Genomic DNA, 26,026 nt, shown 5'->3' with positions numbered 1-26,026 from the left:
CGGGTAAATTGCGTCAGTTTCGTCCGAGTCTGAATCCGGACGGGCCTCTCATTTGCAAGCTCATGAATAATTGAGTACGGAACGGCGCCTGTTTGCGTACGGTGCGACGAATTCTGCTCGGGCTTCCCACTCCCGATTTCCGCACCATGAATATTCATGAAGCGATGGGAGGCGTGGTTAGGGGCGGGGCCCCGGGGCTTGCACTGGCTCGGTCCCGCGGTGACGGCGGCAGCAGCAGCGGGCACTGGCGTCGGGGCGCGGAGCTGAAAAGCCGGTCCCGGGGAAGTGCGTGAGTGCAGGGCGGGGAGGGGAGGCGGGGTCCGGGGCTGGGGGCGGGATAGGCCATGGAAGGAGCGGCGCCCTGCGGCCCTACCTCTGCTCGAGGTGGTGGTGGGGGGATCGCGGGGAAAGTTTGCAAGCGCCGGGGGCGCCGGGGACGCTGGGGCGCCAGCGTGTGCGCGCGAGGGTGGAGGGCGCTCGGGCCGGAGCTTGTGCTGGGAGCCAGAAGAAAGCGGGGAGGAGGTGAGGGCTGGGGCGGGGCCGGGGGCGGGCGCTGCTGCGGGAGGGACCCCCGCCCGCCCCTGCCTGCGGGCTGCACAGCCCCCTCCTTCGGCGGCCTCGGCACGCCCCCAGCCACCCCAGTCCGCCCCCACCGGGTCCGCGTCCCTGGTCCACCGTCTGTCCGCCGGCTGCCGCGCATCCCGCGCAGTCCTCGGCGGCTCCTGCCGCCTCCTCCGATCCTCCTCCATCCTCTTCTGCTCCTCCTCTTCGGCTGCTGCCCGCGGCTCGGTGTCCAGAGCTCCCCACCGAGGCCCTCCACACAGCCCCTTGCCCCCGGCTGTTCCGTCTTCTCTTTGCCCCCGCCCCCCTTCCAGCACTTTACGTATTGTCGCTCCTGGCCCCACATCCAGCTGGAAATCCTAGGGACGACCCGGCCTGCGCCCAGGCCCCTCTGCGTGTCTCTCTGGGTCTGGGGCTGCCCAGTTCCTTCTCAGCTCCCAGGGTCGCTTGGCTCTCCTAGATCTCTAAGGGTGGGGAGTTCTCTGAGCCGCGGCGATTCTTCAGCTTCTGGCCTTGGCCTTGGGCACCTGGGGCTCTAGGCTGGGGCCTCTCTGCTCCCGTGGCCACCTCCCCACTTGGGGACTCCGACCCTTCTAACCGCAGAGGTGCCCGTCAGGCCCCCAGGTGAGAGGGTTTTTCTGTTCGGGGCTAGTTCGTCTCCATTTCTGACCACCTACACCATGTCCCTTGTTCAAGGACAAGGAAACAATCTTGTGTTATTTTATTTTTTTTCTATCATCCCTCTGCCGCACATTATTCTCCCACGCACAGGGACGCAGTCCTCCGTGGTAGTTGGCTGATCTACGGGTTCGTAGTGCCAGATTTCTCTTCACCTTCTCCTATCTTTGAAACAAGGTGGGATAGGGTCAAAGGGGACCACAAGTCCCTTCTTAGGATTGAGAGCTGCTTGCTTAGACCAGCTTGAACTGGGTGGCTTTCAGGTTGCCACCTGGTGCAGGTTGGAGAGGGTTGGGTGCCCCCCCCCCCCCCGGGCTGTGAGCATTCCAGGCGTTTGGCTGCTTCTCTCTTGTTTTTGAACTGGAGAGGCAGGGCTCTCTTCACCAGGCTGGACAGCCTGGAGGGGTCTTGTGGGTGGGAGGGTGCTTGAACAGCCAGGATGGGAACTGAGGAGGTGGAGTGCCTGAAGAACAGGTGACATGACAGGGCCCAGGGGAGTGAAGGAACGGTCTAGGAATGTTCTAAGAATGTGGGTAGCCCTGAGGTAAAGGCAGAGGTACTGATTACCAAGGATGTTTGTTAGCTCATTGGTGGCACCAAATGGTGGTCACAGTAATAATGGCCATCCGTTATTGATGTTACTGATCACTTATGTGCTTGGCATTGTGCTAAGCATTCTGCATGCATTGTCTGACTTAAATGTCCAGTCTCAATCACCCTAGTTTTCAGATAGGGAAACTGAGCCTTTAGAGAAGTCACACAGCTGTAAAATGGTAGACCCACTCAACAGCTGAATCTTAGACTATCTCACCCGGAAGCTTCTGTCACAGGAGCCTACCATGTGGCTATCATCTGGCTTAATTTCTTCTTCTGTCCCCCTCAAAACTCCTTTAGGCCATCTGCAGATTGGTGATGCACACACATTCCCATTTCACAGGCTATGTTGGGCCCTCCCTAACTGTCCTAGAAGGGGGAACCCCAGGGAGTTTTCCTCCAAGTTACCCCATCCCCCGGATGTTCTCAAGCCCTGTCCCTTTCTCCCTGCCCAGCCTGGGCCAGCTCCTCCTTCCTCTTGGCTAGGCTCTGGAAATCCAGTGGGAGGCCATTGCTATGGTAACAGGACTAGGCCCTGGCTTTACCTCATCAAATTCCAAGCTGAAGCCAAAGCGATTGAGAAATTAAAGAAAAAAATGTATTCCAGATGTTTACTTTTTATTTCTTATTTTCCCGTGTTTGGATGAGGCAGCTCTGAGCGAGAAGGGAGGGGGGCAAGGATGTGGAAGGAGAATGGGGGGGGAGTAGGGAGCCACTCCCAGCTTGGAGGGAGAGAGGGAGGGAGAACGGGAAATGGGGGGGAGAGGCAGGCGGTGGGGCGGAGCCCCAGGTTGGGGAGGAGCGGGTTTTTCCCGTCTCCCATGAGGTGATTTAGAGACTTTAGCCCTTTTGCTCTGCAGGGAGTGGAGACCTCCTAGTGGGTCCACCTGACCCTAGGGGGAGGGTGCCTTGGAAACTGTAAGTGGGGTGTCACAGGAGGGAGCTTGGGGGTGGAGTCCGGTAGAGGTTGCACCCTGAAGCTTCCGATCTTTGAGGTTGAGAATCAAGAGTTGGAGAAGTTCAGGGAAGAGTTGAGGATGCAGCTGTGGGGACCTCCCTCGACCACCTCCTGAAGTTCTCTCTTCCTGTCTCACACAACCTGGACTAGAAATAGGAGACTCCCCTGGCTAAGCTGTTGCCTCACCCAACCCTTTTCCTTATTCTCCTCCCTCTTTCCTGGGTCTTCAGCTACTCCAGCTCACATCCTTTTGCTTCCCATCTCTCAAGCAGGGTCTGCTGCATGTGATGAAAATATCTACTCTCAGGGAAAGCACAGCCATGGCTTCCCCACCGCCCCAGGAGATGGAGGAGGAGCTGGTGCCTGTGGGCTCTGAGCCAGGTACCAATGGGTGATGGGTGCAGGGTGGAGCCGGAGACTGGAAGAAGGGTGGGGGGTAGAGGCTGCACCCCTATTCTGTCCTAGGGGTAGTTGAGTGATACTTCTGTTGAGGTGAGAGGGAGCAAGTACAGGATGAGTTTGGAAGGGCTTTGGCTCCTGTGGAGACAGGATTGAGAGCAGGTAGGACCTCTGGGAAGAGGACCCTGAGGCACAGAAGGAGAAATAGAGTGCATCTTCAGGGCCTTGAGGCCAAGCCTTCTCCCTGTCTAGACTTTTTTTTACACTTAGCTGAATGAGTGGGTGATCCAGGATTCTATTATAGAAGGGTTGTGGCCATGAGTAATTCCAAGGTCTTTCTTTTTTGGCATTGGGATGCCTTGTATAGAAGGTAGATTTCTGGCCTTTTTTTTTTTTTTTTCCTCCTTCCTGTGGCCGATTTACTTCTGTTTGGCTTAGGTCAATAGTAAGTTTGCATTCCTGATCACACCGGATGACATTGAGGAGGTGGCCTGGGAGTCTGCAGGGGGAGGGGGCAGCAGGGAGGCAGGGCGGAGCTCAGCTGGGATAGAGGTCACTGTGGAGATATAGTATATAGCATCATGTTGGGGAACAGGAATAAATTGGGTAACGGGACTGACTCCGTGATGGGGTAGGCAGGCGTTCTTTGATTGGCTCATTCACTCATTCATTCGTTAGAAACGTGTGCTAGGTGCAAAGTAGGGTGTAAGAGAAATAAGGTGTGCCAGCACCCATAAATAGCTTTAGCTTTTTAGATGAAGAATTGGCCAAATGTTTTGTGAGTTTGGAGAAAAGAGGCTGCATCTGGGGTAGCTATAAAAAGTCAAGGAAGGTCATGGAGTGGGGCAGCCTAGAAGGAGAACACCCTGAAACTGGAGGGTGGGAGGTTTGGTGGAGCAGGAATCACAAGAAGTTATGCTTCATGGTTCTTCTGACAGCTTTGCACTGATCTTTGTGTTTTGGCAGGTGACCCTCGGGCCAAGCCCCCTGTCAAGCCCAAGCCCCGGGCTCTGCCCAGCAAGCCAGCTCTGCCTGCCAAGCCCAGCCTTCTGGTGCCTGTTGGGCCTCGGCCTCCTCGGGGTCCCCTGGCTGAGCTACCTTCTGCCAGAAAGATGAACATGCTGGCTGGACCCCAGCCCTATGGTGGCAGCAAGCGTCCCCTCCCATTTGCACCAAGACTTACAGCTGAGGCATCTGCTGGAGAAATTACCCAGGAGTCTGGGAAAGAGGAGGGTGGGAAAGAAGATCTGCCCCCTTTAACACCCCCAGCTCGATGTGCCGCCCCAGGAGGTGTGAGGAAGGCCCCTGCCCCCTTCCGTCCATCTTCTGAGCGGTTTGCAGCTAGTACTGTGGAAGAGATCTTGGCCAAGATGGAACAGCCTCGGAAGGAGGTTCCTGCCAGCCCTGACCGCCTCTGGGGATCCCGCCTCACCTTTAACCATGATGGAAGTTCTCGATATGGCCCCAGGACTTATGGTGTGGTCACTGGCTCCAGACAGGAGGATGATAAGACCCCCACCAGGGCATGGTCCCAGGAGGGGCCGGCAAAGTCTCCAGCAGAGTGCCAGGAAGAACATAGCCAGATCCCTGAAGAGAGGTAAGGATTAGGAGGCTGTATGTAGTCATGGTGGTCAGAGGCTAGGGAGCAAGTGGACCCCATTTTGGGCTATGATCTTTACCTTTAGATTGTGTGCTGTCAATACAGGCAGACCCAGTCTAAGTCAGAGCATCTCTGTAGCAGTTATCGTTAATGAGGGTCTTTTTTTTTGTGTGTGTGTGTGTGTGTGTGTGTGTATTGCTGGGGATTGAACCCCAGGGCCTTGCACATGTTAGGCAAATGCTTTATCACTGAGCTACATCCCCAGCCCAATTACTGTGTGATCTTAACTACCAAAATTCTCTTAACAGAGTTGATACATGTTATACTAGATAGTCCTAATGTTCAGTGTACAAGTTTGCTTGTAATCTGTATACTGAGAGCTGGGCATCAAACTTTGCCCACTGAATCCATAGCTGTACTCTTTGGGGAAGGGACGATTAGCTCTATTTTAGAGATTGGGAATTCAGACTCCCAATTTCCCAGAGTCTCTCAGTTTGAATTCAGATGTGTATGATTCCAAAGCCTGTGATCTTAACTGCTAGCTCTTTCTGTGGCAGAATGCTGTGCCAGGTCCCAGGGAGGAGGTGTGTTGGAATCTGTAGGGCACAGTCCCGCCTATGAGGAGTCTGATGGGAGAGATAAGACAGGAACACATTTTAATGCTACTTTAGCTAGTGTTTGCAGAGAGATTTCTGCTATTTGGAGACATTTTCCCAGGATGTACTTCTTCCCCATAGTTGGCCCACATGTAAAGGAAGACTGACTAGGAGGGGCCCCTTGGGATAGTGGCTACAGGGCATGGAGGAGAGGTCTGGATTTGGGGGGCCAAGACTTCAGGGCAAGGGAGCAGCAGCTTGAGACCTGGTTAGTTTCAGAGTTGTCCTTCTCCCTCCCACTGTGGAGGCACAGCTTTGCTGTGGTCTGGGCAGAGCAGGAAGGGAAGCTGAGAGCCCTGCCCTGCCCTGCCCTGCCCAGCCCTTCAGCCTCCCCTTCTCTCACCTGAAAATGCCTGGAGGCTGGGCTGGGAAGTTAACCTTTGCTTGTCCAGGACCAGGGCTTCCCAGCCTGGGTTCCTCCCTCCATCCTTCTGGGTTTGAGATGAACAGCTTCAGTCTTGGAAACCCCCCACCCCCCAATCCTTCCAGAAATATTGGCCGGGAAGCCAGGGACCAGCTGCGCTCTCAGGCTGGAGATGAGGGTTAACCCCTTAGGGGTTAGGGGAGGGCACTATCGGCTTCATGGGAACCCCTGAGGGATCTGGACGCATAAGATACTGTTCCTAAAAAAAGGGGAGGGGGATTAACCCTGTGTGTGTAGGAAAGGAGTAGGTACTGTGTTCTGGGCATTTGCTCTGTGGACACTATCTAGCTTCCTTATCCTGACTGGTTCTAGGCCAGCCTCAGGAATAAATGCCTAGGTGTTTAATCTTTGGGTGTGATTGAAATTGCTTGGGGAGCCGAGAGTGGTGGCGCAGGCCTTTGAGCCCAGCGCTTGGGAGGCAGAGGCAGGTGGATCTTTGTGAGCTTGAGGCCAGCTAGCCTGGTCTACATAGCGAGTTCCACACCAGCTGGGGCTACAGGGAGACCCTGTCTTAAAAAGGCCAAAAAAAAAAATTGCTTGGGGGGCCGAGGGGGGTGGCGCGGGCCTTTGAGCCCAGCGCTTGGGAGGCAGAGGCAGGGGGATCTTTGTGAGCTTGAGGCCAGCTAGCCTGGTCTACATAGCGAGTTCCACACCAGCTGGGGCTACAGGGAGACCCTGTCTTAAAAAGGCCAAAAAAAAAAAATTGCTTGGGGAGACCCCATGCCCCCTGTTTTCCCACTCTGTGGCAGACTGCAGAGTTTTGTACCTCCTTTTTTGTCTTTCTCGCAGGAGCAACACTTCCAGCCTGGCTGTGAATGGGGACCTGGCCAAACTGGCTAGGTCAGAGCCATCTACAGAGGTGAGTTATCTTCCTGTTATGAGTACAACTGGAGAGTCATCCAAGGTTGGCTCCTCTACTCTCCTTGTAGTTTAGATGGGAACAGGGACTGGCTCCAAGACTCAAACTTTTCAACTCACAGGCTGTGTTCCCGGCCAACATGGGGGCTAAGTGTGGGTCCAGCCACGGCATTGCTCATTAGGAATAGTAATTATGATACCCGTAGCACTGCGCTGACCAAGCCCCTTCTGTGTGCTGGGCATGTCCTAGGAGTGTTAACCAACTTAATCCTTTTGATAACTAGCTAGCGGCCCTCTCAGCCCCTCATGAGGATGCCAGGACTCACTTGGCCTGGGACAGGAGCTGAAGTGTCTGATTCCAGAATGCTCCCTGACTGGGTTGCTCGTTCTGAGTTCAGAAACGGGGAGAATGTGAGCTTTCTGTTCATCCCTTCTTCTGACAGAGCCTGATTTCCTGAGCAAACCATGTGAAAAAGGGCCCTTCTTTCTTAGAAAGACTTTGTCAGCTAGATGCTGTCATAAGTGCCCTGTGATAGAGACCTGACTCTATGTATGTGTCTGCTGTAAGCAGAGACAGCTGAGAACAAAGTGTGCCCTGTGCCTGCTGTAAGGAAGCTCACTTAAGCAGGAAGGCAGACACTAAGATGGACATCCTGTAAGCTGGCAGATACACAAGGTGTTGAACAAGTTCTGGGAGAGCTAGTAAGGTCAAGTGCTGGGCGGGGTTAGTAGGAAGGCCTCACGGCATAGGTCAGGGAGTGAGCGGTATGATGTCTGGGAACAGAATTCTTGGCAGAGGGCTTTGCATGTGCGGAGGCAAAGAAGCCTGGAGGTCTGGGGCCTGCAGTGAGAGAGGAACTGAGTGGTAGTAATGACTGAGCTATCGTACTGGATGGTGCTCTGAGGACTGGCTTGAGTGAGAAGATGCTGTTGAGGGGTTTGGAGTAGAGGAGTGGTACCTGTGACTTAATTGTAAAGAGATGTCTTGCCTGCTGAGTTAAGAATGGGCTGCAGAGAGATCAGACCAGCAGGCAGGACCAGCTAGAGGACTGTTGGAATAATCCAGGTGACAGATGATGGTGGCTTGGACCCTAGAAGTAGCTAATGGAGCTGGGACTTAAGGGTTTAACAGGGCTAGGAGATATATAAGAAACTTGCTTTGGGGTTTATTGAATAAAGATGCTCTTTAGACATCTGAATGGAAATATCAGTTGGGTGATTAGCTAGAGATAGTCAGTTAGAAAGGAAGTCTTGGGAATTGTCAGTGTAGAAATGGTGGCAGAGATTAGGTCAAGTCACCAAAGGAGTAGGTATTCTGTGGAGGAAAGAGGCCCAAAGTATGACAAAGGAGATTGGGAGAGCAACTGGCCAAGGGAAGAAGCCTCAGACTGCAGAGGGTGCCAGCAGCTGCCAGACCCCTCTGTCCCAGGTTGGATTTAGCTGCAGGGAGGTCCTCAGTGACCTTGACAAGTAGGTGCAAGGTGAAGGAGAAAGCCTGTTTGGAGTGGGTCCAAAGGAGGGGACAGGAGGAACTGAAGAAAACAGATAGTAGCTATAGAGAGATGTGGGCCAAGGGTCGTCGTCGTCCTCCTCCCTCCCCCTCCCCCTCCTCCTCCTCCTCCTCCTGCTATGACTGCTTTTGCTCACTGATGCTCTGTCTTCTTCCTACTCCTCCTCCTCCTCCTCCTCCTCCTTCTCCTCCTCCTTCTCCCCCCCCCTTTGTTAAAGCAGAAGAAAGTAGAGCAGTTGGTGTGCTGGTGGAAATGATCCAGTAGATGGGAAAAACCAGTGATGCAAGAGTGGAGGGGTTGGCTTTGGCCAGGAGCAAGGACAGTACCTGGTCACGGAAGGAGAGGCTAAGCCCTTGGGCTCTCCTGCAGGTGGTGGAGGGTAGGAGAGGGTGCAGAGTGTGGGTGTCTCTGCTAATGGCCTCCCGTTCTCAGGGAATAGGAGGCAAGGCCAACAGCTAAGAGAGGATAAGGAGGAGGTGTTGGAGGTTTGAGGAGAGGCATGCAGACGTGTTACCTGTGGGCTGAATGGAAAAGGTACAGTGGCTTTACTGGGCACTCTGGGACTGGTTTGAGGTCAGTGATGAATCCAAAGGGAGATCAGCCACTACTGCTGTCTTTTTCTCCAGGCACATCCAGCTTCTCGGGTGTTAGGCTTGCAGAGAGCTGTATTTAAACAGCTTGGAATCAGTATGATGAAGGGAATGAGGGTGTTGAGAATGGTGTTGTGTGACAGTAAGGGTTATGAAGGAAGGTGGAGCTGTAAGAAGGAAGTGGTGTCAATGGCTTTTGCTTCCCAGAGGGGTTGAAGAGTTGGGGACATAGAGCCAACAAGTCAGAGAGCGATGGGATGGGCCAGTGGTAGACCTGAAATTGAGATTGGTGGTGGTGGTTGTTACTGGGAAGGAGGAGGGCCTGGTGTGTGCCTGTGGGGGAAGCTGGGACACCGAATCTATGCCAGGGAGCCAGGATGCTAGAAGGGTTGACTCTGCTCTTGAGATCACTATGAATTATAAAAGTGGTGCTGGGAGCCCCAGTGATCCAGGAGCTACTATTTTCAAGGAATGAGTGTCTTGCTGGAGACTTAGCAAGCAGGAGCCATGGGTAGATGAGCTGGGAAACTGGAGAATTGCAGGGAGGGAATGTTTGGGGAACAGGAGGGGCCTAGAGACAAACTAGGACTCCTGCCGCCCAGACCCAGACGACCATGGTGGAACAAAATATGTGTTTCACTGAAAGCTGGGGTCTGGGGTCATAACCTCATATGGTGGGGTGCAGAGGTTGGGGCAAGAGCCAGATTTGTTTTATTTGTTTGGTGACAGGCAGAGTGGCACAGTGAGGGAGAGCCAGGGGGCCTGGCGTCACCTTTGCCTCCTTTCTTTCCCTGGTGTCTTCCCTCTCTCCTCCCAGAATCCCACAGCAGTCATTTTCTTTGTATACCCAGGGGCTATGTGCAGGAGTCTTATTTAATCTTTATCTAACTGTGAGGTGGACATTGTCTCCACTGGCCCAGGCGTACAGATGGGAAGCTGAGGCCCAGAGACCCTTTGGGTGGGAAGCGTTCAGCTTCTAGGAGGCAGTGCTGGGAAGACTCTTATCACATGCCTTTCTGGGCCCCCATTGCTCTCTGCCTGAATCCCATGATTTCCCTGCTTCCTTGGTTAGCTGTGGGACCTGTGGGTGTCAGAGCAGGGGAGGGAGCTTCACTTCTCCACCTGAAGCTGCTTCTGGGAGCCGCTCTGGGGCTGCAGTGAGCTTAGAGTCGCGAGGCAAGCTTCTGACTTTCCACTCCCACATGCCCAGATTTTCAGTCCCCTTTTATATTTTTCCCTTTACAAAGCATGTTCTTTCCCTCTAAACTGGCTTCTTAGAAGAGGTCCTTAGGTGAGCCTTGGTTGGGTTTTGAACCACTGAAATAGTAAGAATGATGTCAAGTAGATAAAAGCTGGGTGCCTTTTCTGGGGCGATCACCTGCTGGAGGAGGGCTCTGTGACCCCAGGAAGCTGGGGACATCCTACCTGAGTTCACCTTCTGGACTTTTCCCAGCTGACCTGGGGTCTATGTGGGGTTGGGCCCCACTGAAGCATGAGTGACAGACAGCTCTTGACTTTTCTCTTATAGGTTTCCAAGTCCTGGGTAGCCTCAAGTCCAGGCCCCATTTCAGAGCATGGAGGCTCCAGCAGCCCAATCCTTCCAGCCCCCGGGTCTCCCCATCCTTCAAGCCATCCGAGTTCTCCCCAACGCTCTCACTTTTCAGAAGTGCAGAGTCCTGCAGCTCCTGATGCCTCTCTCTGCTGCCCTGTGACTATAGCCTCTCCCAGTGCAGCTTTGCCTGATGAGGGCCCCTGCCATCCCCCTAGCCCAGACCTACCTAGTGAAGTCACCCCAGAGACACCCAGATCCAACAGCCCTCCTGTGGAGACAGTCCACAGCCACCATAGCCCAGAGCAGCCCCCACCCATCTCGCCCCAGCCCCTGATTGAGGGAGGTGACCTGCTGCATCTCACACGGACGTTCCCATGTGGGGAGGAGGCAGTAGCCAAGGGTCACTCAGACCCCTGTCCCAGCAGCCTGACTCAGCGCCGATTCTCAGAAGGGGTGCTTCGACCACCCAGCCAGGACCAAGAGAAGTTTGGGGGCTCACTGGCTGCCCTGCCCCAAGCCCAGGGGAGCCAGTCAGCTCTGGATCGTCCCTTTGGGAGTGGGACAGAGTCTAACTGGAGTTTGTCACAGTCATTTGAGTGGACCTTCCCCACTCGGCCCTCGGGTCTGGGTGTGTGGCGGCTGGATTCCCCACCCCCGTCTCCCATTACAGAAGCCAGTGAGGCCGCTGAGGCTGCTGAGGCTGGCAACTGGGCTGTGTCTGGCAGGGAGGAAGGAGTATCCCAGCAGAGATCAGGGGCCCCATCAGCTCCAGAGAGCCCAGGAAGACATATTTCTGGAGGTCAGTGGGACGATCCAGGGATCTCCCCACCCCCAAGGGATGATGGAGAGAGTCAGCTTCAGTCCCCAGCTGTCCCTCTCTCTGCAGTTGAGGGCCCATCTGGAACACCCTTACTGCAGGCGGAGGAGAGATATGAGGACCAGGGGCCACTGGCTGGGCAGGAGACTCCCCTCCCTTTGGCCACCAGGGAGGCAGCTCTACCTGTGCTGGAGCCCATCCTGGGGCAGCAGCAGCCAACACCCCCTGACCAACCCTGCGTCCTTTTTGCTGATGCCCCTGACCCTGGTCAGGCATTGCCTGCTGAGGAGGAGACGGTGACCTTAGCCTGGGCAGAGACCACCCAGCCCAGGACAGAAGCTCACGACTCCTGTAGAGCCTCCCCTGAGCCTACGGGCCCAGATACCAATTCTCGCTGGCTGGATGATCTCCTGGCATCACCACCGCCCAGCTCTGGCAGTACAAGGCGGGGAGCTTCATCTGAGCTGAAGGATGCACAGTCCCCAAGCACCTGCCCTGAGGTAAGGCTGGGCATAGGGAGGGAGGAGGCATTAAGGCTGAAGCTTGGGTGGGCTTCATTCTTGCAGCATGGATGCCTCACTGTGCAGGGTAGTTGTGGACCTGCACCTCCCTAGGATCTCTGTGATTAGCTGGCAGAGCTGCACAGGGTGGTGCTTAGGGCTTAGTTGTATGAGTTCAAATCTTGACACCAGCATTTACTAGCTGAGCAGTCTTGGGAGTGAATCTTAATTCTAAGCTTCGTTCAACTGTGGTAAGAACATTTGCAGTGTGTGTGTGTGTGTGTGTGTGTGTGTGTGTGTGTGTGTGTGACTGACCACTTGCACACTTGCTCATGTGTGTAGGCCATAGATCGATGCCAGGTGTCTTCTTCAATTACGCTCCTCTGTATTTCTTTGAGATAGGATCTCTCACTGAACCTGGAGCTCACCCATTCTCTAGGCTGGCTGGCCTGTGAGCTTCAGGGATCCCCCTGTCTCTGCCTCCCCAGCCCTGGAATTGCAGACATGTGCTGCCATGCCCAGCTTTTATGTGTGCACTGGGATCCAAACTCAGGTCCATGCTTGCATTGCAAATACTTTACTGATTGAGCCATATCCCCAGGCCCCCACATTTACCTTTTAGAGTTGTATTGTGGGTAAAATTAAATGGAGAAAGTGCTTCATGCAGTGAGTAACATATGCTAAGTGTTCAGCCTATTATTCCTAGGAATATTGTGCAAGGCAGAAAAGTGCAGCCTTTGAAGGCATGGGTTCACCTGATAGTGCAGCCAGAGTACCTGGGCTCAGCTGGCTCTGTGTTTCTTTGCTTAGAAGTAACTTTGAACGAAATACTTTTCCACCCTCAGCCTCAGTTTCTACATCTGTAAAATGGGGTGACCGATCTGAGAATGAGAGGATTAAATGAGTTAGGACCTGTAAAGTACTGAGGATGGCGTTGTCATAAATGCTTAATAAGTGTCACTTTTACAACTGGAATTACCGTTGAGTTCAAGCTGTGCTTTGTAGACCGGCAGCTGAGACCCCAGAGGAAGTGGAGCCTTGAGCAGAGTTACCCAGCAAGTTGGTAGCTGGGCCTGGGCCAAGGCCAGCCCAGTTGTCTGCTCAGTGCTCTTTCTCCTACCAGGCTGCCTCCTGTGTTTAAGGGCTAGGATCCAGGTGGCTTTTGAAATTTATTTTTCAATCCTGGCCAAAGCTGTGCTTTGTAGACCGGCAGCTGAGACCCCAGAGGAAGTGGAGCCTTGAGCAGAGTTACCCAGCAAGTTGGTAGCTGGGCCTGGGCCAAGGCCAGCCCAGTTGTCTGCTCAGTGCTCTTTCTCCTACCAGGCTGCCTCCTGTGTTTAAGGGCTAGGATCCAGGTGGCTTTTGAAATTTATTTTTCAATCCTGGCCAGGACTGGTTGGGGCGGAGTTGAAGGCAAGGCAGACCCCCCCTCCACCCCCCCCAAACCACCCCCTCCCCGCCCGCCTCTGGAGCCTGGAGGAGGAGGAGCCGGAAGGGTTAACACCAAACTGACTCCTTCAGGAGGTGTGTCTGTCCCAGGATGTTGGTGACTCATCTGGCTTCTGGGCGGGGCTGCCAAAGCTGCTGCTGCCCCGGGAGCAGGAGAGCAGGGCAGGGGCAGGCGGGAGCCAGAGCAGTCGGACAGGTCCAGGCTAGGGGAGCAGCCCAGCCCTGTCCCAGCACCTGACGCACCTAGCAGCCCCAGGGTGGTCGATGGTGGGGAGTGGGGCATGGCCCAGCCTGAGGATGGGGAGGCCAGCATGTCTGTCCTGGAACGGCTGCTGGCCAACGCGGCGCTGCGAGACGAGGCTGGCAGGCTCCGAGGCCCTGAGCCCCATGCCCGCCCTCCCTCTGGGGTGAGTCAGGGGAGGTTGGGTGGGGGTGCAAGGAGCTCTGTACCATAGGCTGCCGCTCCTGGCTTTCCTGGGCAGGCTGAGGGTGGAATCTTCTGGAAAAGGCTATGCAGAAAGTCTTTCCTTCAGAGGAAGGGCCAGGGTGCTACTCGTGGGCTTATAAGAGCTATGCTGGTGTGAGAACCTTCCTTTGCAAAGGAAGTTGCAAAACGGCACCCCCTCATTGGAAGTACACCCCGTCCCCCAGTCCTATGTGCGGTCCTCCCCTTCAGGCAGGATTTCTCCTGGCATTTAGCCAGGTGTTGCCCAAGGGCTGTAAACATGACCATAGACCTATCAACTGAGTGCCCCAGTGTGTGTGCCAGGCTGTTTAAATGGTCTTGATTGATCCTTTCACACAAGCCCCAAGTAGTGGGAATTATCCCTGTTTTAAGGATGAGGCTCCTTACGCCCAGAGTAGTGAAGTGATTTGCTCAAGGGCACACAGCTGAAATCCAAACCTAGGCACTTAGTTGCCAAAGTGGGGCTCTCAGACACTTGGTAGCACGGAGTCTCAATTTGGATTGCCTCCCACCTTGATTGACTGTAACATTTCTTTGTGTTTTTTTTTTTTTTTTTTCTTGTTTCCCAGGGACTCCTTGGCTGGGCCCAGAAAGATCTGCAGAGTGAATTTGGGGTGGCAGCAGACCCACATGCTGGCAGTTTCAGGTCTGCCAGCTGGTCTCAAGATGCTTCTCAGAACTACAGCCTTGGGGGCAAGAGCCCTGGTGGAGACCCAGGCCCTGGGGAAAGGGACTGGGGCAGCAAATATGTGCAAGGAGCTGGGGAAGGGAGCAGTAGGGATTGGGCCAGCAGGTGCAGCCTTGGCCAAGAGGTGAGAGACGTCAGCAGCAGCCAGAACGGGAGTGAAGTGTCTGTCCACGAATGGGCAGTGGGAAAGCCAGCTCAGTTTGGCACTCAGAGCCCTGAGACCAATGCACAGGAATGGGAATTCAGGAAGAGGGATTCCCAAGGCACTTACTCCAGTCGGGACAAAGAGCTTCAGGACCAGGAATTTGGGAAGCGAGATTCCCTGGGTTCTTATGGCAGCCGAGAAGCAAGCCTTCAGGACTGGGAGTTTGGCAAGAGAGATTCTCTGAGTGCTTACACTAACCAGGATGCAGGTGAGCAGGGTCAAGAACTGGGCATGAAGGGCCACCCGGGCAGCTATAGCAGCCGGGATGCAGAGGAACAAGACCGGGAGTTTGAGAAGAGAAATTCTTTACTTGACATCTGTGGCACCCAGGCCACAGCCCAGCAGGACCAGGAGTTTGGGAAGAGTGCTTGGTTACAGGATTACAGCACCAGTGGCTCCAGGGCCCTAAACTCACGGAACAGAGGATTTGGGACCCGAGCCCTGAACTCCGGGTTCAGCCCCGAGGAAGCACAGCAGCAGGATGAGGAGTTTGAGAAGAAGACTCCAAGTGGTGAAGACAGCCTGCATGAGACCAGCAGGGGTGCAGGCCAGCCAGAGGTGGGAGAATCGGGGGACCTGTTGAGCCCTAGCACCTCCAAGTTGCAAGATGGGGCAATCAGGCAGAGAGACCAGGGCAACTGGCAAGACGGTGACTCCAGCCAGGAGATCACAGGGCTGCAGGGGAGAACACAGGCAGGAGGTCAGAGCCCTGACACCACTGAGCTGGAAGACAAAGAGACAGGGCAGCGAGGCTGGCCTGGGGAGTTCAGCCTCGGTGTCACAGCCCAATCAGAGGGAGCATTTAGCTCAAGGCAGCCAGACTGGAGCAGGGACTTGTGCATGGAGGCCACTGAGGGTAGCTATCAGTTTGGCATCATCGGCAACGATAGATCGAGCGGTGCTGGCGCAAGTCCTTCCAGGAAGATGGGAGGTGGCCACTTCGTGTCTCCTGGCGAAAGCAGGGCTGGGGCTGTGGACTGGACTGACCAGCTGGGTCTCAGGAACTTGGAAGTGTCCAGCTGTGTGGGTTCTGGAGGTTCGAGTGAAGCCAGAGAGAATGCAGTGGGACAGATGGGCTGGTCAGACAGCCTGGACCTCACCCACTGTTTGGGGACTGGAGGGTCTGAAGAGCCCAGGGGGATGGGTGTTGGGGAGAAGGATTGGATTTCTGATGTTGGGGTGAAGAACAGAGATTTGCCTGGGTTGGGAGAAGTAGGAGGCTATAGCCAGCCCAGAGAGAGTGGCGTAGGGGAGCCTGACTGGTCAGGTGTGGAGGCTGGAGAGTTCCTTAAGTCAAGAGAGCGTGGAGTCGGACAGGCAGATTGGACACCTGATCTTGGGCTGAGAAACATGGCCCCGGGTGCAGGCTGCAGCCCTGGAGAGCCCAGGGAGCTTGGGGTGGGTCAAGTAGACTGGAGTGACAATCTAGGTCTGAGTAATCTGGAGGTGCCCTGTGACCTAGAGTCTGGGAGTTCTCGGGGCTGTGGAGTGGGGCAAATGGCCTGGGCTCAGGACTTGGGACTCCGGAACACAGAACTCTCTGGGCCCTTGAGTGAAGTTAGGGAGCATGGGGTGGGGAAGGTGGGCCCTGAGCTAGAGCTAGACTTCAGGAATACTGGAAGCTTGTCCCCTGGTTTGGAGACCAGGGAGCTGGGAGTCGGTGAAACAAGTGGACCAGAAACCCGGGGTGAAGATGGCTCTTCACCTTCTCTTGAGACCCGCCCTGAAGACCCTGGAATGGAGACAGAAGCCCCCGGCTTGAGAGCCAGGTAAGATTCTCCATCTAGGGGTTGGGAGGGAATATGTGACCACTCTTAAAAAGTAGAATCTTTCTGAGGGAAGAACCAGCTTTCCCTCTGGATCTCTACTGGGGAGACAGGTGAGTTCTTATTTTGAGAATGAATGAAAAATTTGAGGTACTTTTTTGCTACTCCTGTTCTGGGTTTTCTTGGTGACTCTGAGTTATGAGAATCTGGAATCTGTGGAATCTGCCACAATTTGGATGGTTTCTGGTGAGTTCTTTGTTGTGTGTATATGTGTCAGGTGCACTTTTGTGTATTGATGCACATGTGCATGCTACTATGCATTTGGAGACTGGAGACCAACCTCTGCATCTGCAGTCATTCTTGGTGCCATGCATCTTTTTTTTTTTTTTTTTTAAACATGCACCCCTGATCACCCAGGACATCTGCCTTCTTAAAAATATTTTTAAAGGGGGCTGGAGAGATGGTTCAGCAGTTAAGAACACTGGTTGTTCTTGCAGAAGACCCAGGTTCGAATCCCAGCACCCACATGGCAGCTAACAACTGTCTGTAACTCCAGTCCCAAGGTATCTGACAGCCTCTTCTGACCTCCGGGGGGCATTCACCACATGGGTGCACTTAACCTACATGTAGGCAATACACACATACACATAAAAAATAAAAATAATAATAAAAAAATTTAAAAAGCCGGGCTTGGTGGCACACACCTTTAATCCCAGCACTCCGGAGACAGAGGCAGGCAGATCTCTGTGAGTTCAAGGCCAGCCTGGTCTACATAGTGAGTTCCAGGACAGCTGGGGCTATATGGAGACCCTGTCTCAAAAAGACCAAAAAAATAAAATAAAAAAGTATATTTTATGTGTACGATTTAGGCCTGCCTGCATGTATGTAAGTGCACCTGTGTCATGCAGTGCCCGAGGAGGCCAGAAGAGGGCTTTGGATTCCCTGGAACTGCAGTTACAGATAGTGGTTAACCTCCACGTGGGTGTTGGCAACTGAACCTGGGTCCTCTGCTAGAGCAGCCAGTGCTCTTCCACTGAGCTATCTCTCCAGTCCCGGTCCATCTTTTTTTGTGACAGGGTCTCTCACTGTCATGGAATTTGCCAAGTAGACAAGGTTGGCCAACTAGAGAGCCACATAAGGTCTACCTGTTTCTGCTTCTCCAGTGCTGGAATTACAAGTGCATGTCACCATGTCTGGCTTTTAAAAAAGAATTTTTTATTTAGTGTTTTACGTGGGTTCTGGGGAATCACTCAGGTTTTCATTCTTGCAAGGCTATCTTCCCCAGCCCCGTTTCTGGTGAGTTCTCTGGACCTCCACCTGTGGCTCTGAGGCCACAGGTGCTTCTGGGCTAGGAAGGTAGATGCTTATACAGTAGGGGCAAGGGACCCTGCATCTTCTTGGCCTGGACCACCACAGCCTAGGGGACAGTGGATAGTAGTTCTTATTGACTTGCCAAAAGGTTAGGAACTTGGTACTCTTGCCTGCCCTGTCATAGAGCCCAGAAGATAGTGGTTCAGGAATCTGAAGTTGTGAGATTCAGGTCCCAGCCCTTTGACCTTGATCTCCAGCCAAGGTTACTGAAAGAGAACCTTTCAAGGAGGCAGACTAGTGACTAAGAGGCTGCCAGTCAGTCTCATGGGTGCTCTGAATCCAACTGAGGTTCCACATCTCATTGAAAGGGCGTGAAAAAGGCATTGTGTCTTAACATTTTCATCCATTGAGATTTGGTTTTCTTCTCTTCAGTGTGGAGAACACTTTACCTCTTCCAGACCCAGAGTGGGAGCTTCCCACTGGGCCTGTGGGAAGGGAAGGGAAGGGGAGGGAGGTGTTGGGTGGGGACTGTTCTAAGTGGAAGGGCAGATGGAAGTGGGAGGAGAGCAGAGGAACCAGGAAAGGGCTAGGGAGACTCTGGGTCAGGGTTGAGAGAGGCATTTGGTGTGGAGATGGTGGAGGGAGAGAGCATGGGACCAGAAAGGGGAGTTGAGGAAAGGTGTTCTCAGGCCACCGGCTTTTGAGAGGAGGGGTGGGGGCCAGGGAATGATAAGGCTGCAGTGGAGTCTGCAGGGGAAGTGAAAATGTGCAGAACTACCTGTTGGGTGGTTCCTGTGAGCCTGGACTAGTTGCTGGGCTCTGAACTGCTGTTTCTACCAGTTACACCCAGGAGACCCAGGGTCCCTGCAGACACTCCTGGTGTAAGAAAGCGTGGGTTCCACATGCCTGCTGTGCTTTTTCCTCCCGGCACTCAGTTCCCTGTGGCCTAATATTAAGCTGTGCATCTCATCTTCACAGGTGCCTTGAGAAGCACGAGAGGGATTTTGAACCTGTCCTGTTGGCAGGCGAGAGATGGTGTGACCTTAAGATCACAGGGCTTTTTGACTTTGTCAACTGCTTTCAGGTGTGGCCATTATGTTCAAAACTTAGATTACCAAGGAGTGGTACTCGAAGCTCTCTGCCCCACGTGGCGATAGTTCTTGAGGAGGGAAACTGGCACTGTTTTTCCTGTTTAGGATGGAGGGAGGGGGCTCCCTGCAGGCTGGCAGGATAGTGGCAGGATGATGAAGGCTTTGATGGTGAGGATGCTTGAATCTCCATAGCCCCAAACAACCACTCTACTGCCATCCAGCCAGTGTGGAGGTTATCCAAGCTCAGAGTTGAGCCTGGATGCAGGCAGGTGAGCCTCATCGTACGTGACAGAAAGCACGTGTCCTCCACGGCTGGAAGGAAACCTTGGGAAGGCCTTTGTGGATGTTGTGCTTTCCCACAGATTTTCTCAAACATGTCCTAAGGAAAACCAGTCCCATCTTTTGTTTGGAAAGTTCCATGTGCTCTGTAGTCATCCAAGAGACTTAGTATATCTGTTAGCATATTGAGGACTTTGGAGTTAAACAATGCAGTTTCCAAAACTGGAGCTGGTGTTCTGAACATCTGACTCAGAGGAATTCCACACTGTGAAATGCTTCTCTTTAAAGAACATTTTGGAGGTTCCTCTTGTGGCAGGAAGTCCCTGAGAATTGGTCAGAATAGTCTGGCATGGGGCTCATTTACAGGTCCTGATTCTCTCCCTACCTCAGTGAGCTCTGACAAGGGCCTTCTGTGCTTAGGGTGCCTTTCCTCCACCCTAAATTGAGAGTTTACTCCCAGCTTCCACGGGCTTTCACTGAGGACAAGGTTAACCCATGCGAAACGATCAGTACGAACCTGCCGATACATCCTTGATGGTAATCACTGGCCGGACTGCTGTCAGGCACAGCTGTGACAAGACCAGCCTGGAGGTGGGTGGTGTGGGGAGAGCTTGGGTTGTCCCTCTGGGTCTAGGGTTGCCTCATCCTGGAGGCATGGTACTCCTAGGTATTACAGAGCTGGTGCAGTGTCCTGTCCCCTCTCTGGCCTCCTGTGGGCAGCTCTTGCTCCTGCCCTCTGGGTCCAACAATGCAGAACTCCTGCAGGCAGTTTTCAGTCTTTGTAGACTCCAAGAAGACCTTCAGAGATCGAGTTCAGCAGCCTCATTCCAAGGGTGGGGAAACTGAGGCCCAGAGGGGCAGTGCCACTTACACAGCTTCCTACAACTTACGATTGTGATTTCTTTCTGTTCCAGTGGGTCCTAGCTTTGCTGTCCTCTTTCCCTGGGGTCAAGGTTAGCTGTTTGTCCCTTCAGGTGCATTGTCCCATTTCCAATCCTGGTGCCTCTTCATTTTAGGTCTCAAGAGTCCAGGCCTTTTACAGAGCCATCCCCTGTTTTTGTACCTGAAGCAGTGGTGGAAGGCAGGATTGGGCAATCTGCCCTGGGGATACTCTACAGTTTAGATTGGGTGATGGGTATGGATGGTGTAATATGAGGCATCTTCTCAGGCCAGGACCCCTGATAACAAGGCCAGGATAGCAAGGACCATTTTAGTAATTTATGTTTATCAGTTACCAACTACATTCTAGACATCTATTTCTGCCAGTAAGGTCAGTGAAGTTCTGGGATTTTTATTGTCCTCATTTTACAGATGAAGAAACTGAGGCTTGGAGTGGGTGTGTGGACTTGGAGTTAAAGCTGGCACAAATTGGCTAGAGCCTAGGTCTTTGTGGGGGTGGCAGTCTCAGCATCCAGGTTGTGGGTGCTCTGGGCTCTTAGGAAGGCAAGTTTCTGCCTAGGTGCTTGAAGGCAGAGGTCCTGGGGTCGGCGTACACTGCATTTTTCAGGGCTCTGCCATGTTCCATGAATCCTCTACTGCCCTCCGCCCTCTGTCCTTACAGTGGATCTTTCTGTCCCCCCTTGGTTAGTTCACATCCCTTCAGCTGTCTAGCTTTCCAGGCTTAGTGGGTGGGATGCCCTTGCTGCCCCTCCCAGGCTCTCAACTGGCTTCAAGGTGAGTTGGCTCTGGGCCTCTGTCCGTGACTGCTCTTGATACTGCTGTCCTGCTTTGCTGTAGCCACTGCCGCCTCTTCCCTCCCCGTCTTCCTCCCACACAGCTTTAATTTCCATCTGTCAGCAGCTTGTGGAAGGACAGTCTGACACATTTCCCCCCACCTGTCTCCTTCCTGCTCAGTATTGACTCACCTGCCTTTCTCTCTTCCCCTCTCCACTAGTGTCTGTGACTCTGCAGCTCGCTTCCAGGCATTGCCCGCCAACGTCCCTTACCCTTCTGGGATGCTGTGAGAGTGGGGTGTGCCAGGGTGTGGCTCTGGGCTCTGTAGGTGAGGTGGACACCCACCCTGCCCTAGGTGTGTGATGAGTGTACATGCTTCAGGGAGGGGCAGCTGGAGATGGTGCGGGTGGTGCCAGCCTGGTGTTAGTGCTCTGAGGGAGCAGTGGGCAGAAGACACGTTGCTGTGTTGAAGTCCAAGGTTACCCTGCTTCTCATTCATTCAGCAAACATTCCTACGGTCCGATCTCTGGTCAGGTCCTGGGGGCAGTCTTGAGGAGCTCTCAGACAGGCATTCGAGACAGGGAATCAAAGGACTGAGTCCTGGACTGGTGTAGGTTGGGGCCCACAGCTCAAAGGGCTGAGGGAGGGGCTGTGTTGGCTGGGGGAGGGAGCAAGACAGCTTCGGATGATGAGGTGCGAGCAGAAACAGGGAGGGACAGGTGTGCCGAAGCTTCCTAGGCAAGGGGAGAGAACCGCTTGTTCCAAGATGGCAGTGTGTTCAGTGTGGCTGGGGCATAAAGAATTACAAGGTGAAGGGTGCTGAAGATGACGTGTGGTTGAAGGCAGATGGGCCAGTTCCTGCCTTCTCGCCAAAATGTGACCACCCAAGCAGGTGCTCCTTGAGGGAGCTCAGACAGCAGTAACCCAAGGCAACAGTGATTTCTGGGAATGAGAGCCTGGTGTTATGCTGAAAGGCTTAGATCCTTATTTTTTCATCTCTAGTGACTCTGTACAGGAACCCAAGGTGTTTGAGGTGAAGGGACTCAAGCAAGGCCTCAGGTGCAGGTTTAACCATTACTTTTCTTTCTCTCTCTGTCCACCCCCTCCCCCCGCCGTCCCTCCCACCTACCTTTCTTTCTTGTTTTTTTTTTTTTTTTTTTTTTTTTTTTTTTTTTTTTTTTTCTTTCTTGAGGCAGGATCTCACAATGTAGCCCTGGCTGATCTGGAACTCACTATGTAGACCAACCTAGCCTTGAACTCAGAGGCTTTCTACCTCCCAGGACACATGTGTTGGAAGGAGAAAACCAATTCTTGAGAGTTGTCCTTAGACCTCCACACACATGTCCATGCACCCCACTACATAAATAGATGTGATGTCTTAAAAAAAAAAATAAAGGTGGACAGCAGCTGAGTGACGCTTGAAGCTGTTCTCTGTCTCAGTATGCTTGCAGGCACACAAACATGCCTACATACAAAGATAGCTCATTTGTGTTTGCAAATAGTTCAAAGCTTGGAAAAGTTCAAAAATTCCAAAACTCTTCTGGTCCTGAGCATTTTGATAAAGGATGCCCAACCTGTAGTGTATGGTAGAGCCTGCATTGGAACCTGGCAGGCAGGCCCAGCTCTTCCCCTGTGTGCTGTGTTCTTCAAGGAAGAGCAATGGGGTCTCACCAGTAGGTGAATGACCTTGATCTCTGGTATGTCCCCTTTGCAGTCCCAGCAGGTGTCTGGCCCGCTCCCCACCTTCTGGTTCCCAGAGCCTCTTGGAGGGGATGCTGGCAGCCAGCAACTCTAAGGCAGCTACTCGAATGGACTCGGCAGCTTCGGGCCTCAGGGTCCTGTTGGAGGAGGAAGGAGCCACAGCAGGAGCTGGCCAAGGGGAACCCCAGGAGCCTAGCAGGGACCTTCTGCCTTCCTCAAGGCCTCAGCCTGATGGTGAAGCCAGCCGGACAGAAGGGATGGATGGCACCTGGGGCCTTACACGGGCTAGGCAAGGCGACCAGGAGCCGGCCCCAACCCCCCGACGGCCTCTTCAAGGACCTCTGTCCAGCTACCCCAGTGAGGACTTCTCCTTCATGGAGGTCAGTGGAGGGTGAGCCTGGTGTAATGGGTGGGCTTTTGGAGGGGGTGGGATAGGATGGAACTTAAGCCACAGTCTCTTTCCTGAGCAGTCAGTATGGGAGACAGAGCACAGGCTTTAGGTGCTTTGTGGGAACAGGAAACTACCATGGGCATCAGCTCCTTGAGGTACTGTTGAGGGGTCCGGTGGGGTGGGGCAGGACCACAGACCAACAACAGCCATTATTTTGAGCAGGACACTGAGATCCTCGATAGTGCCATGTATCGGAGCCGTGCCAACCTAGGACGTAAGCGTGGGCACCGGGCCCCAGCCATCCGGCCTGGGGGCACTCTGGGCCTGTCAGAGTCAGCAGACTCAGATGCTCGACTGTTCCAAGATTCAACAGGTAGGATCAGTGTATTATTTGATGGTGTGTCTGTCGATGTCTGGGTTGGAGATAGGGTGGAACCTGAGGTGTTGCTCATGCTGTGAACCTCTCCTCTGGCACTTGCAGAGCCACGGGCTTCTCGTGTGCCATCCTCAGATGAAGAGGTAGTGGAGGAGCCTCAGAGCCGCCGGACGCGGATGTCCTTGGGCACCAAAGGGCTGAAAGTCAACCTCTTTCCTGGCCTGAGCCCATCAGCCCTGAAGGTACCATCTGATCATTCAGCAAACACATCCAGCCATCTGGCTTGCTGGCCCCCTTGTACTAAATCTTTCTCTTCTTTGTCCATCTATCCATTCCCTAATTCCTTCTCCTAGCCCTCTTCCCATTTACCTTTCTCTGGGAAGTCTCCTTGTGCCCTGCTCACCCTCTGCCATGTGCCATGTTTGATGGGAGGAAGAAAAGGATGCATTCTCATCCCAGAACCAAGGGGGTAGTAGAGGACAGACCATGCCCACTGTAGCTCTGGTGAAGGGAGAAGTTGTAGGGATCACTGGGGGGAGGTACAGCCATGGCCTGACCTAATCAGGAGTTATTTCCTGACAGTGACCAGGATTGGGTGGTAACTTGGGCAGGGCCCTTAGCCTTGCAGGCACAGGAGTTGGCCATGGGGACATTGTTGGTAGAGGAGGCAGACAAGCAAATGCTGGATCTTTGTTGAGCCCAGTTTACTGAATTTTGTTCGTTACATCTTTTTGATGTGATCAAGGTGAGGCTTGGTTCTGAGGGAGGCCGGTCTTTTATTCCCTGTCTACAGAGGCAAAAGAACCACATAAGATATGGTGGTTTGAATGAAAATGTCCCTCACAGGCACCAAGTATTTGGACATTTTGTCCCCAGATGATGGTGCTGTTTTGGGAGGTCTTAGAAGGTGTGGCTATCTTGGAGGAAGCACGTCACTGGGGATGGGCTTAGAGAGTTCTTAAGCCTTGCCGGATCTCCAGTTTCTCTTTTGTTTCCTGTGCCTGCTGGAAGATGTAGAGCTTAGCTTCTGCTCCTCCTCCAGCCACCTCTGCCACCATGTCTCCCTGCCGTGATGGACTGTAATTCCCCTGGAACCGTAAGCTCAAATAAATTCTTCCTTCTATAAATTGCTTTGGTCAGTATTTCTATCACAGCAGCAGAAAAGTGACTAATACACAAGGGTTCAGGCCTGGTTCTGGGAACTGTACCCTTTTGCTACGGACCTGACTTTATGAATCTTGCTCCTTGTCCATCTTGTATCTATGTTCCAGGCCAAGCTTCGCTCCCGGAACCGCTCAGCTGAGGAGGGGGAGGCAACAGAGAACAAATCAAGCCAGAAGGAGTCCTCAGTCCAGCGTTCCAAGTCCTGCAAGGTCCCAGGGCTGGGAAAGCCCCTCGCGTTACCTCCCAAGCCAGAGAAATCCTCAGGGTAGGTGACTGAGCTCTAGGTATCTCCTGAGCTTAGGGTATTAGACTGAGAAGAGAAATCCTACTTTATAGAAGAGGAAAATTGAGACTCAGGAGGTTGAGTTGTTCCACATTTAGTGAGGTGTTCAGGCCTGCAATGGAGCCCCAGGCTGCCTTTTCCCTATCATGTGTTCTCATTGTGTTCAGTTTCCTTAAGGTTTGCCTTCTTGACCTTTGCACTCTGCCTTCCAGGTCAGAAGGCTCATCGCCCAACTGGCTACAAGCCCTGAAGCTCAAGAAGAAGAAGGTCTGAGAAGGGGCCAAGGTGAGGATGGGCTCCTGGCCTTGGGTCCAGTCTGAGGGTCAGGTGAGAGTAGGGCCTGGTGTGATCAGCTTGGGAGGCCTGTCCCCTCTTTCAGCCTCTAGCTCCTCTCTCCTCTTTCTATGAGAGGCTAGAAAGAGGTAAGTGAGCCCAAGTTTGCAAACTTTGCTAGGTCCCTTGGCTCTCCTAAGTTTGGTCACAGGTTAGGGTTTGTGTGTCCTGGGATGGAAAATGGGCGTGGGGGGGCGGGGCTTCCATCCTAGTCTGTGCCCTGTACTCCAGCACTCCAGGTACTGTGGCTGGCCTGTGCAGTAAGCCCCAGGCTTGAGGTCCTAACCTGGACCTTCTCATCACTGGGTTCAGCAGGGGGATTAGCACAGGGCAGATGAAGCAGAAGCCTCATCTCATTCCTAACTTTCGTCCTCTTTCCCAATTGCAGGACCTTCCCATCCGCAGTCTCAGGCAGTGCCATTCCTGTGGGGTCCCTGAACGAGGAGACAGCCAGCCCCACTAAGGTTGAGGCTGCAGCCTCCTTCCCCTCCACCTCTGACGAGCTCTGGGAGGCACATTTATGCACTTTGTATCACCTTCCCAACTTCTCCCACACCTTCTGTCCCAGCCTGGATTCCCTCACTGATAATGGTGGGAGGTTTGGGTCCTTCCCTTGCTCTCTTCCCTTCTCCCTCGCTGCTTTCTTCAACCTCCCTTGGGTTTTCTTTTGATACCAATTTATAGCATTTTTTATAAAAGCCTTTGATTTTTGTAATGGGTGGAACCCCACCCCAAGTCCCACCCCAGATCTCCCTCTGTCCCTCTAGGAGCCCCACAGAGACCAATGACATTTTACCACTTGAAGCAATGAATAAAGTTTTTTGGGAATTGGTGCTGTACAGCTTTGTGATGTGTGGCGGGGTTCATGCGCCCTCATCTAAGGCTGTAGTTGGAAAATGCTAGCTCTAACCTGTGTGGGAGTCAGTTTTTCTTCTCTGACAAAATACTTGAACAAAAGAACATAAGGGAGGAGAAGTTGATTTGGGCTCATGGTCAGAGGTTTTTGGTTCATCATCATGGCATGCGCAGAGTGGAGCAGAACAGCTCATGTGCTGTCTAGGAAGCAGAGAGAAGCACACTTTGGGGCTGGTAGGTTCCCTTTTGCTTTCATTCCACCTGGTCTGCAGCCTTACTCATCAGGGCCATTGTGA

At 53.4% G+C, this 26,026-nt stretch overlaps 1 protein-coding gene across 8 annotated transcripts; it reads left to right on the top strand.

Moving 5' to 3' along the window:
* Positions 1 to 156: 156 nt before the first annotated feature.
* Positions 157 to 25,714, top strand: Tnks1bp1 (tankyrase 1 binding protein 1). 8 transcript variants are annotated; one of them, XM_029564927.1, is made up of 13 exons: positions 157 to 289; positions 3,064 to 3,172; positions 4,157 to 4,787; positions 6,660 to 6,729; positions 10,358 to 11,180; positions 11,268 to 11,698; positions 14,183 to 16,275; positions 22,342 to 22,708; positions 22,942 to 23,092; positions 23,201 to 23,337; positions 24,367 to 24,524; positions 24,755 to 24,827; positions 25,264 to 25,714. In XM_029564927.1, the coding sequence occupies exons 2-12, from the start codon at positions 3,079 to 3,081 to the stop codon at positions 24,813 to 24,815; spliced, it is 5,016 nt and encodes a 1,671-aa protein (XP_029420787.1). In that variant the 5' UTR covers positions 157 to 289; positions 3,064 to 3,078; the 3' UTR covers positions 24,816 to 24,827; positions 25,264 to 25,714. The 8 variants fall into 8 exon arrangements, with proteins under 8 accessions (XP_029420787.1, XP_008834352.1, XP_017654417.1 ...); XM_008836130.3 differs by having other exon boundaries at positions 10,358 to 11,698; XM_017798928.2 differs by having other exon boundaries at positions 164 to 289; positions 3,061 to 3,172; positions 10,358 to 11,698.
* The last annotated feature ends 312 nt before the right edge of the window (positions 25,715 to 26,026 follow it).

The sequence above is a fragment of the Nannospalax galili genome, unplaced genomic scaffold (genome assembly GCF_000622305.1).
Source record: "Nannospalax galili isolate Female #2095 unplaced genomic scaffold, S.galili_v1.0 scaffold337, whole genome shotgun sequence".
Lineage (NCBI taxonomy): Eukaryota > Metazoa > Chordata > Mammalia > Rodentia > Spalacidae > Nannospalax > Nannospalax galili.
The sequence above is the reverse complement of the archived record's forward strand: the minus strand, read 5'-3'. Positions and strand labels throughout refer to the sequence as shown.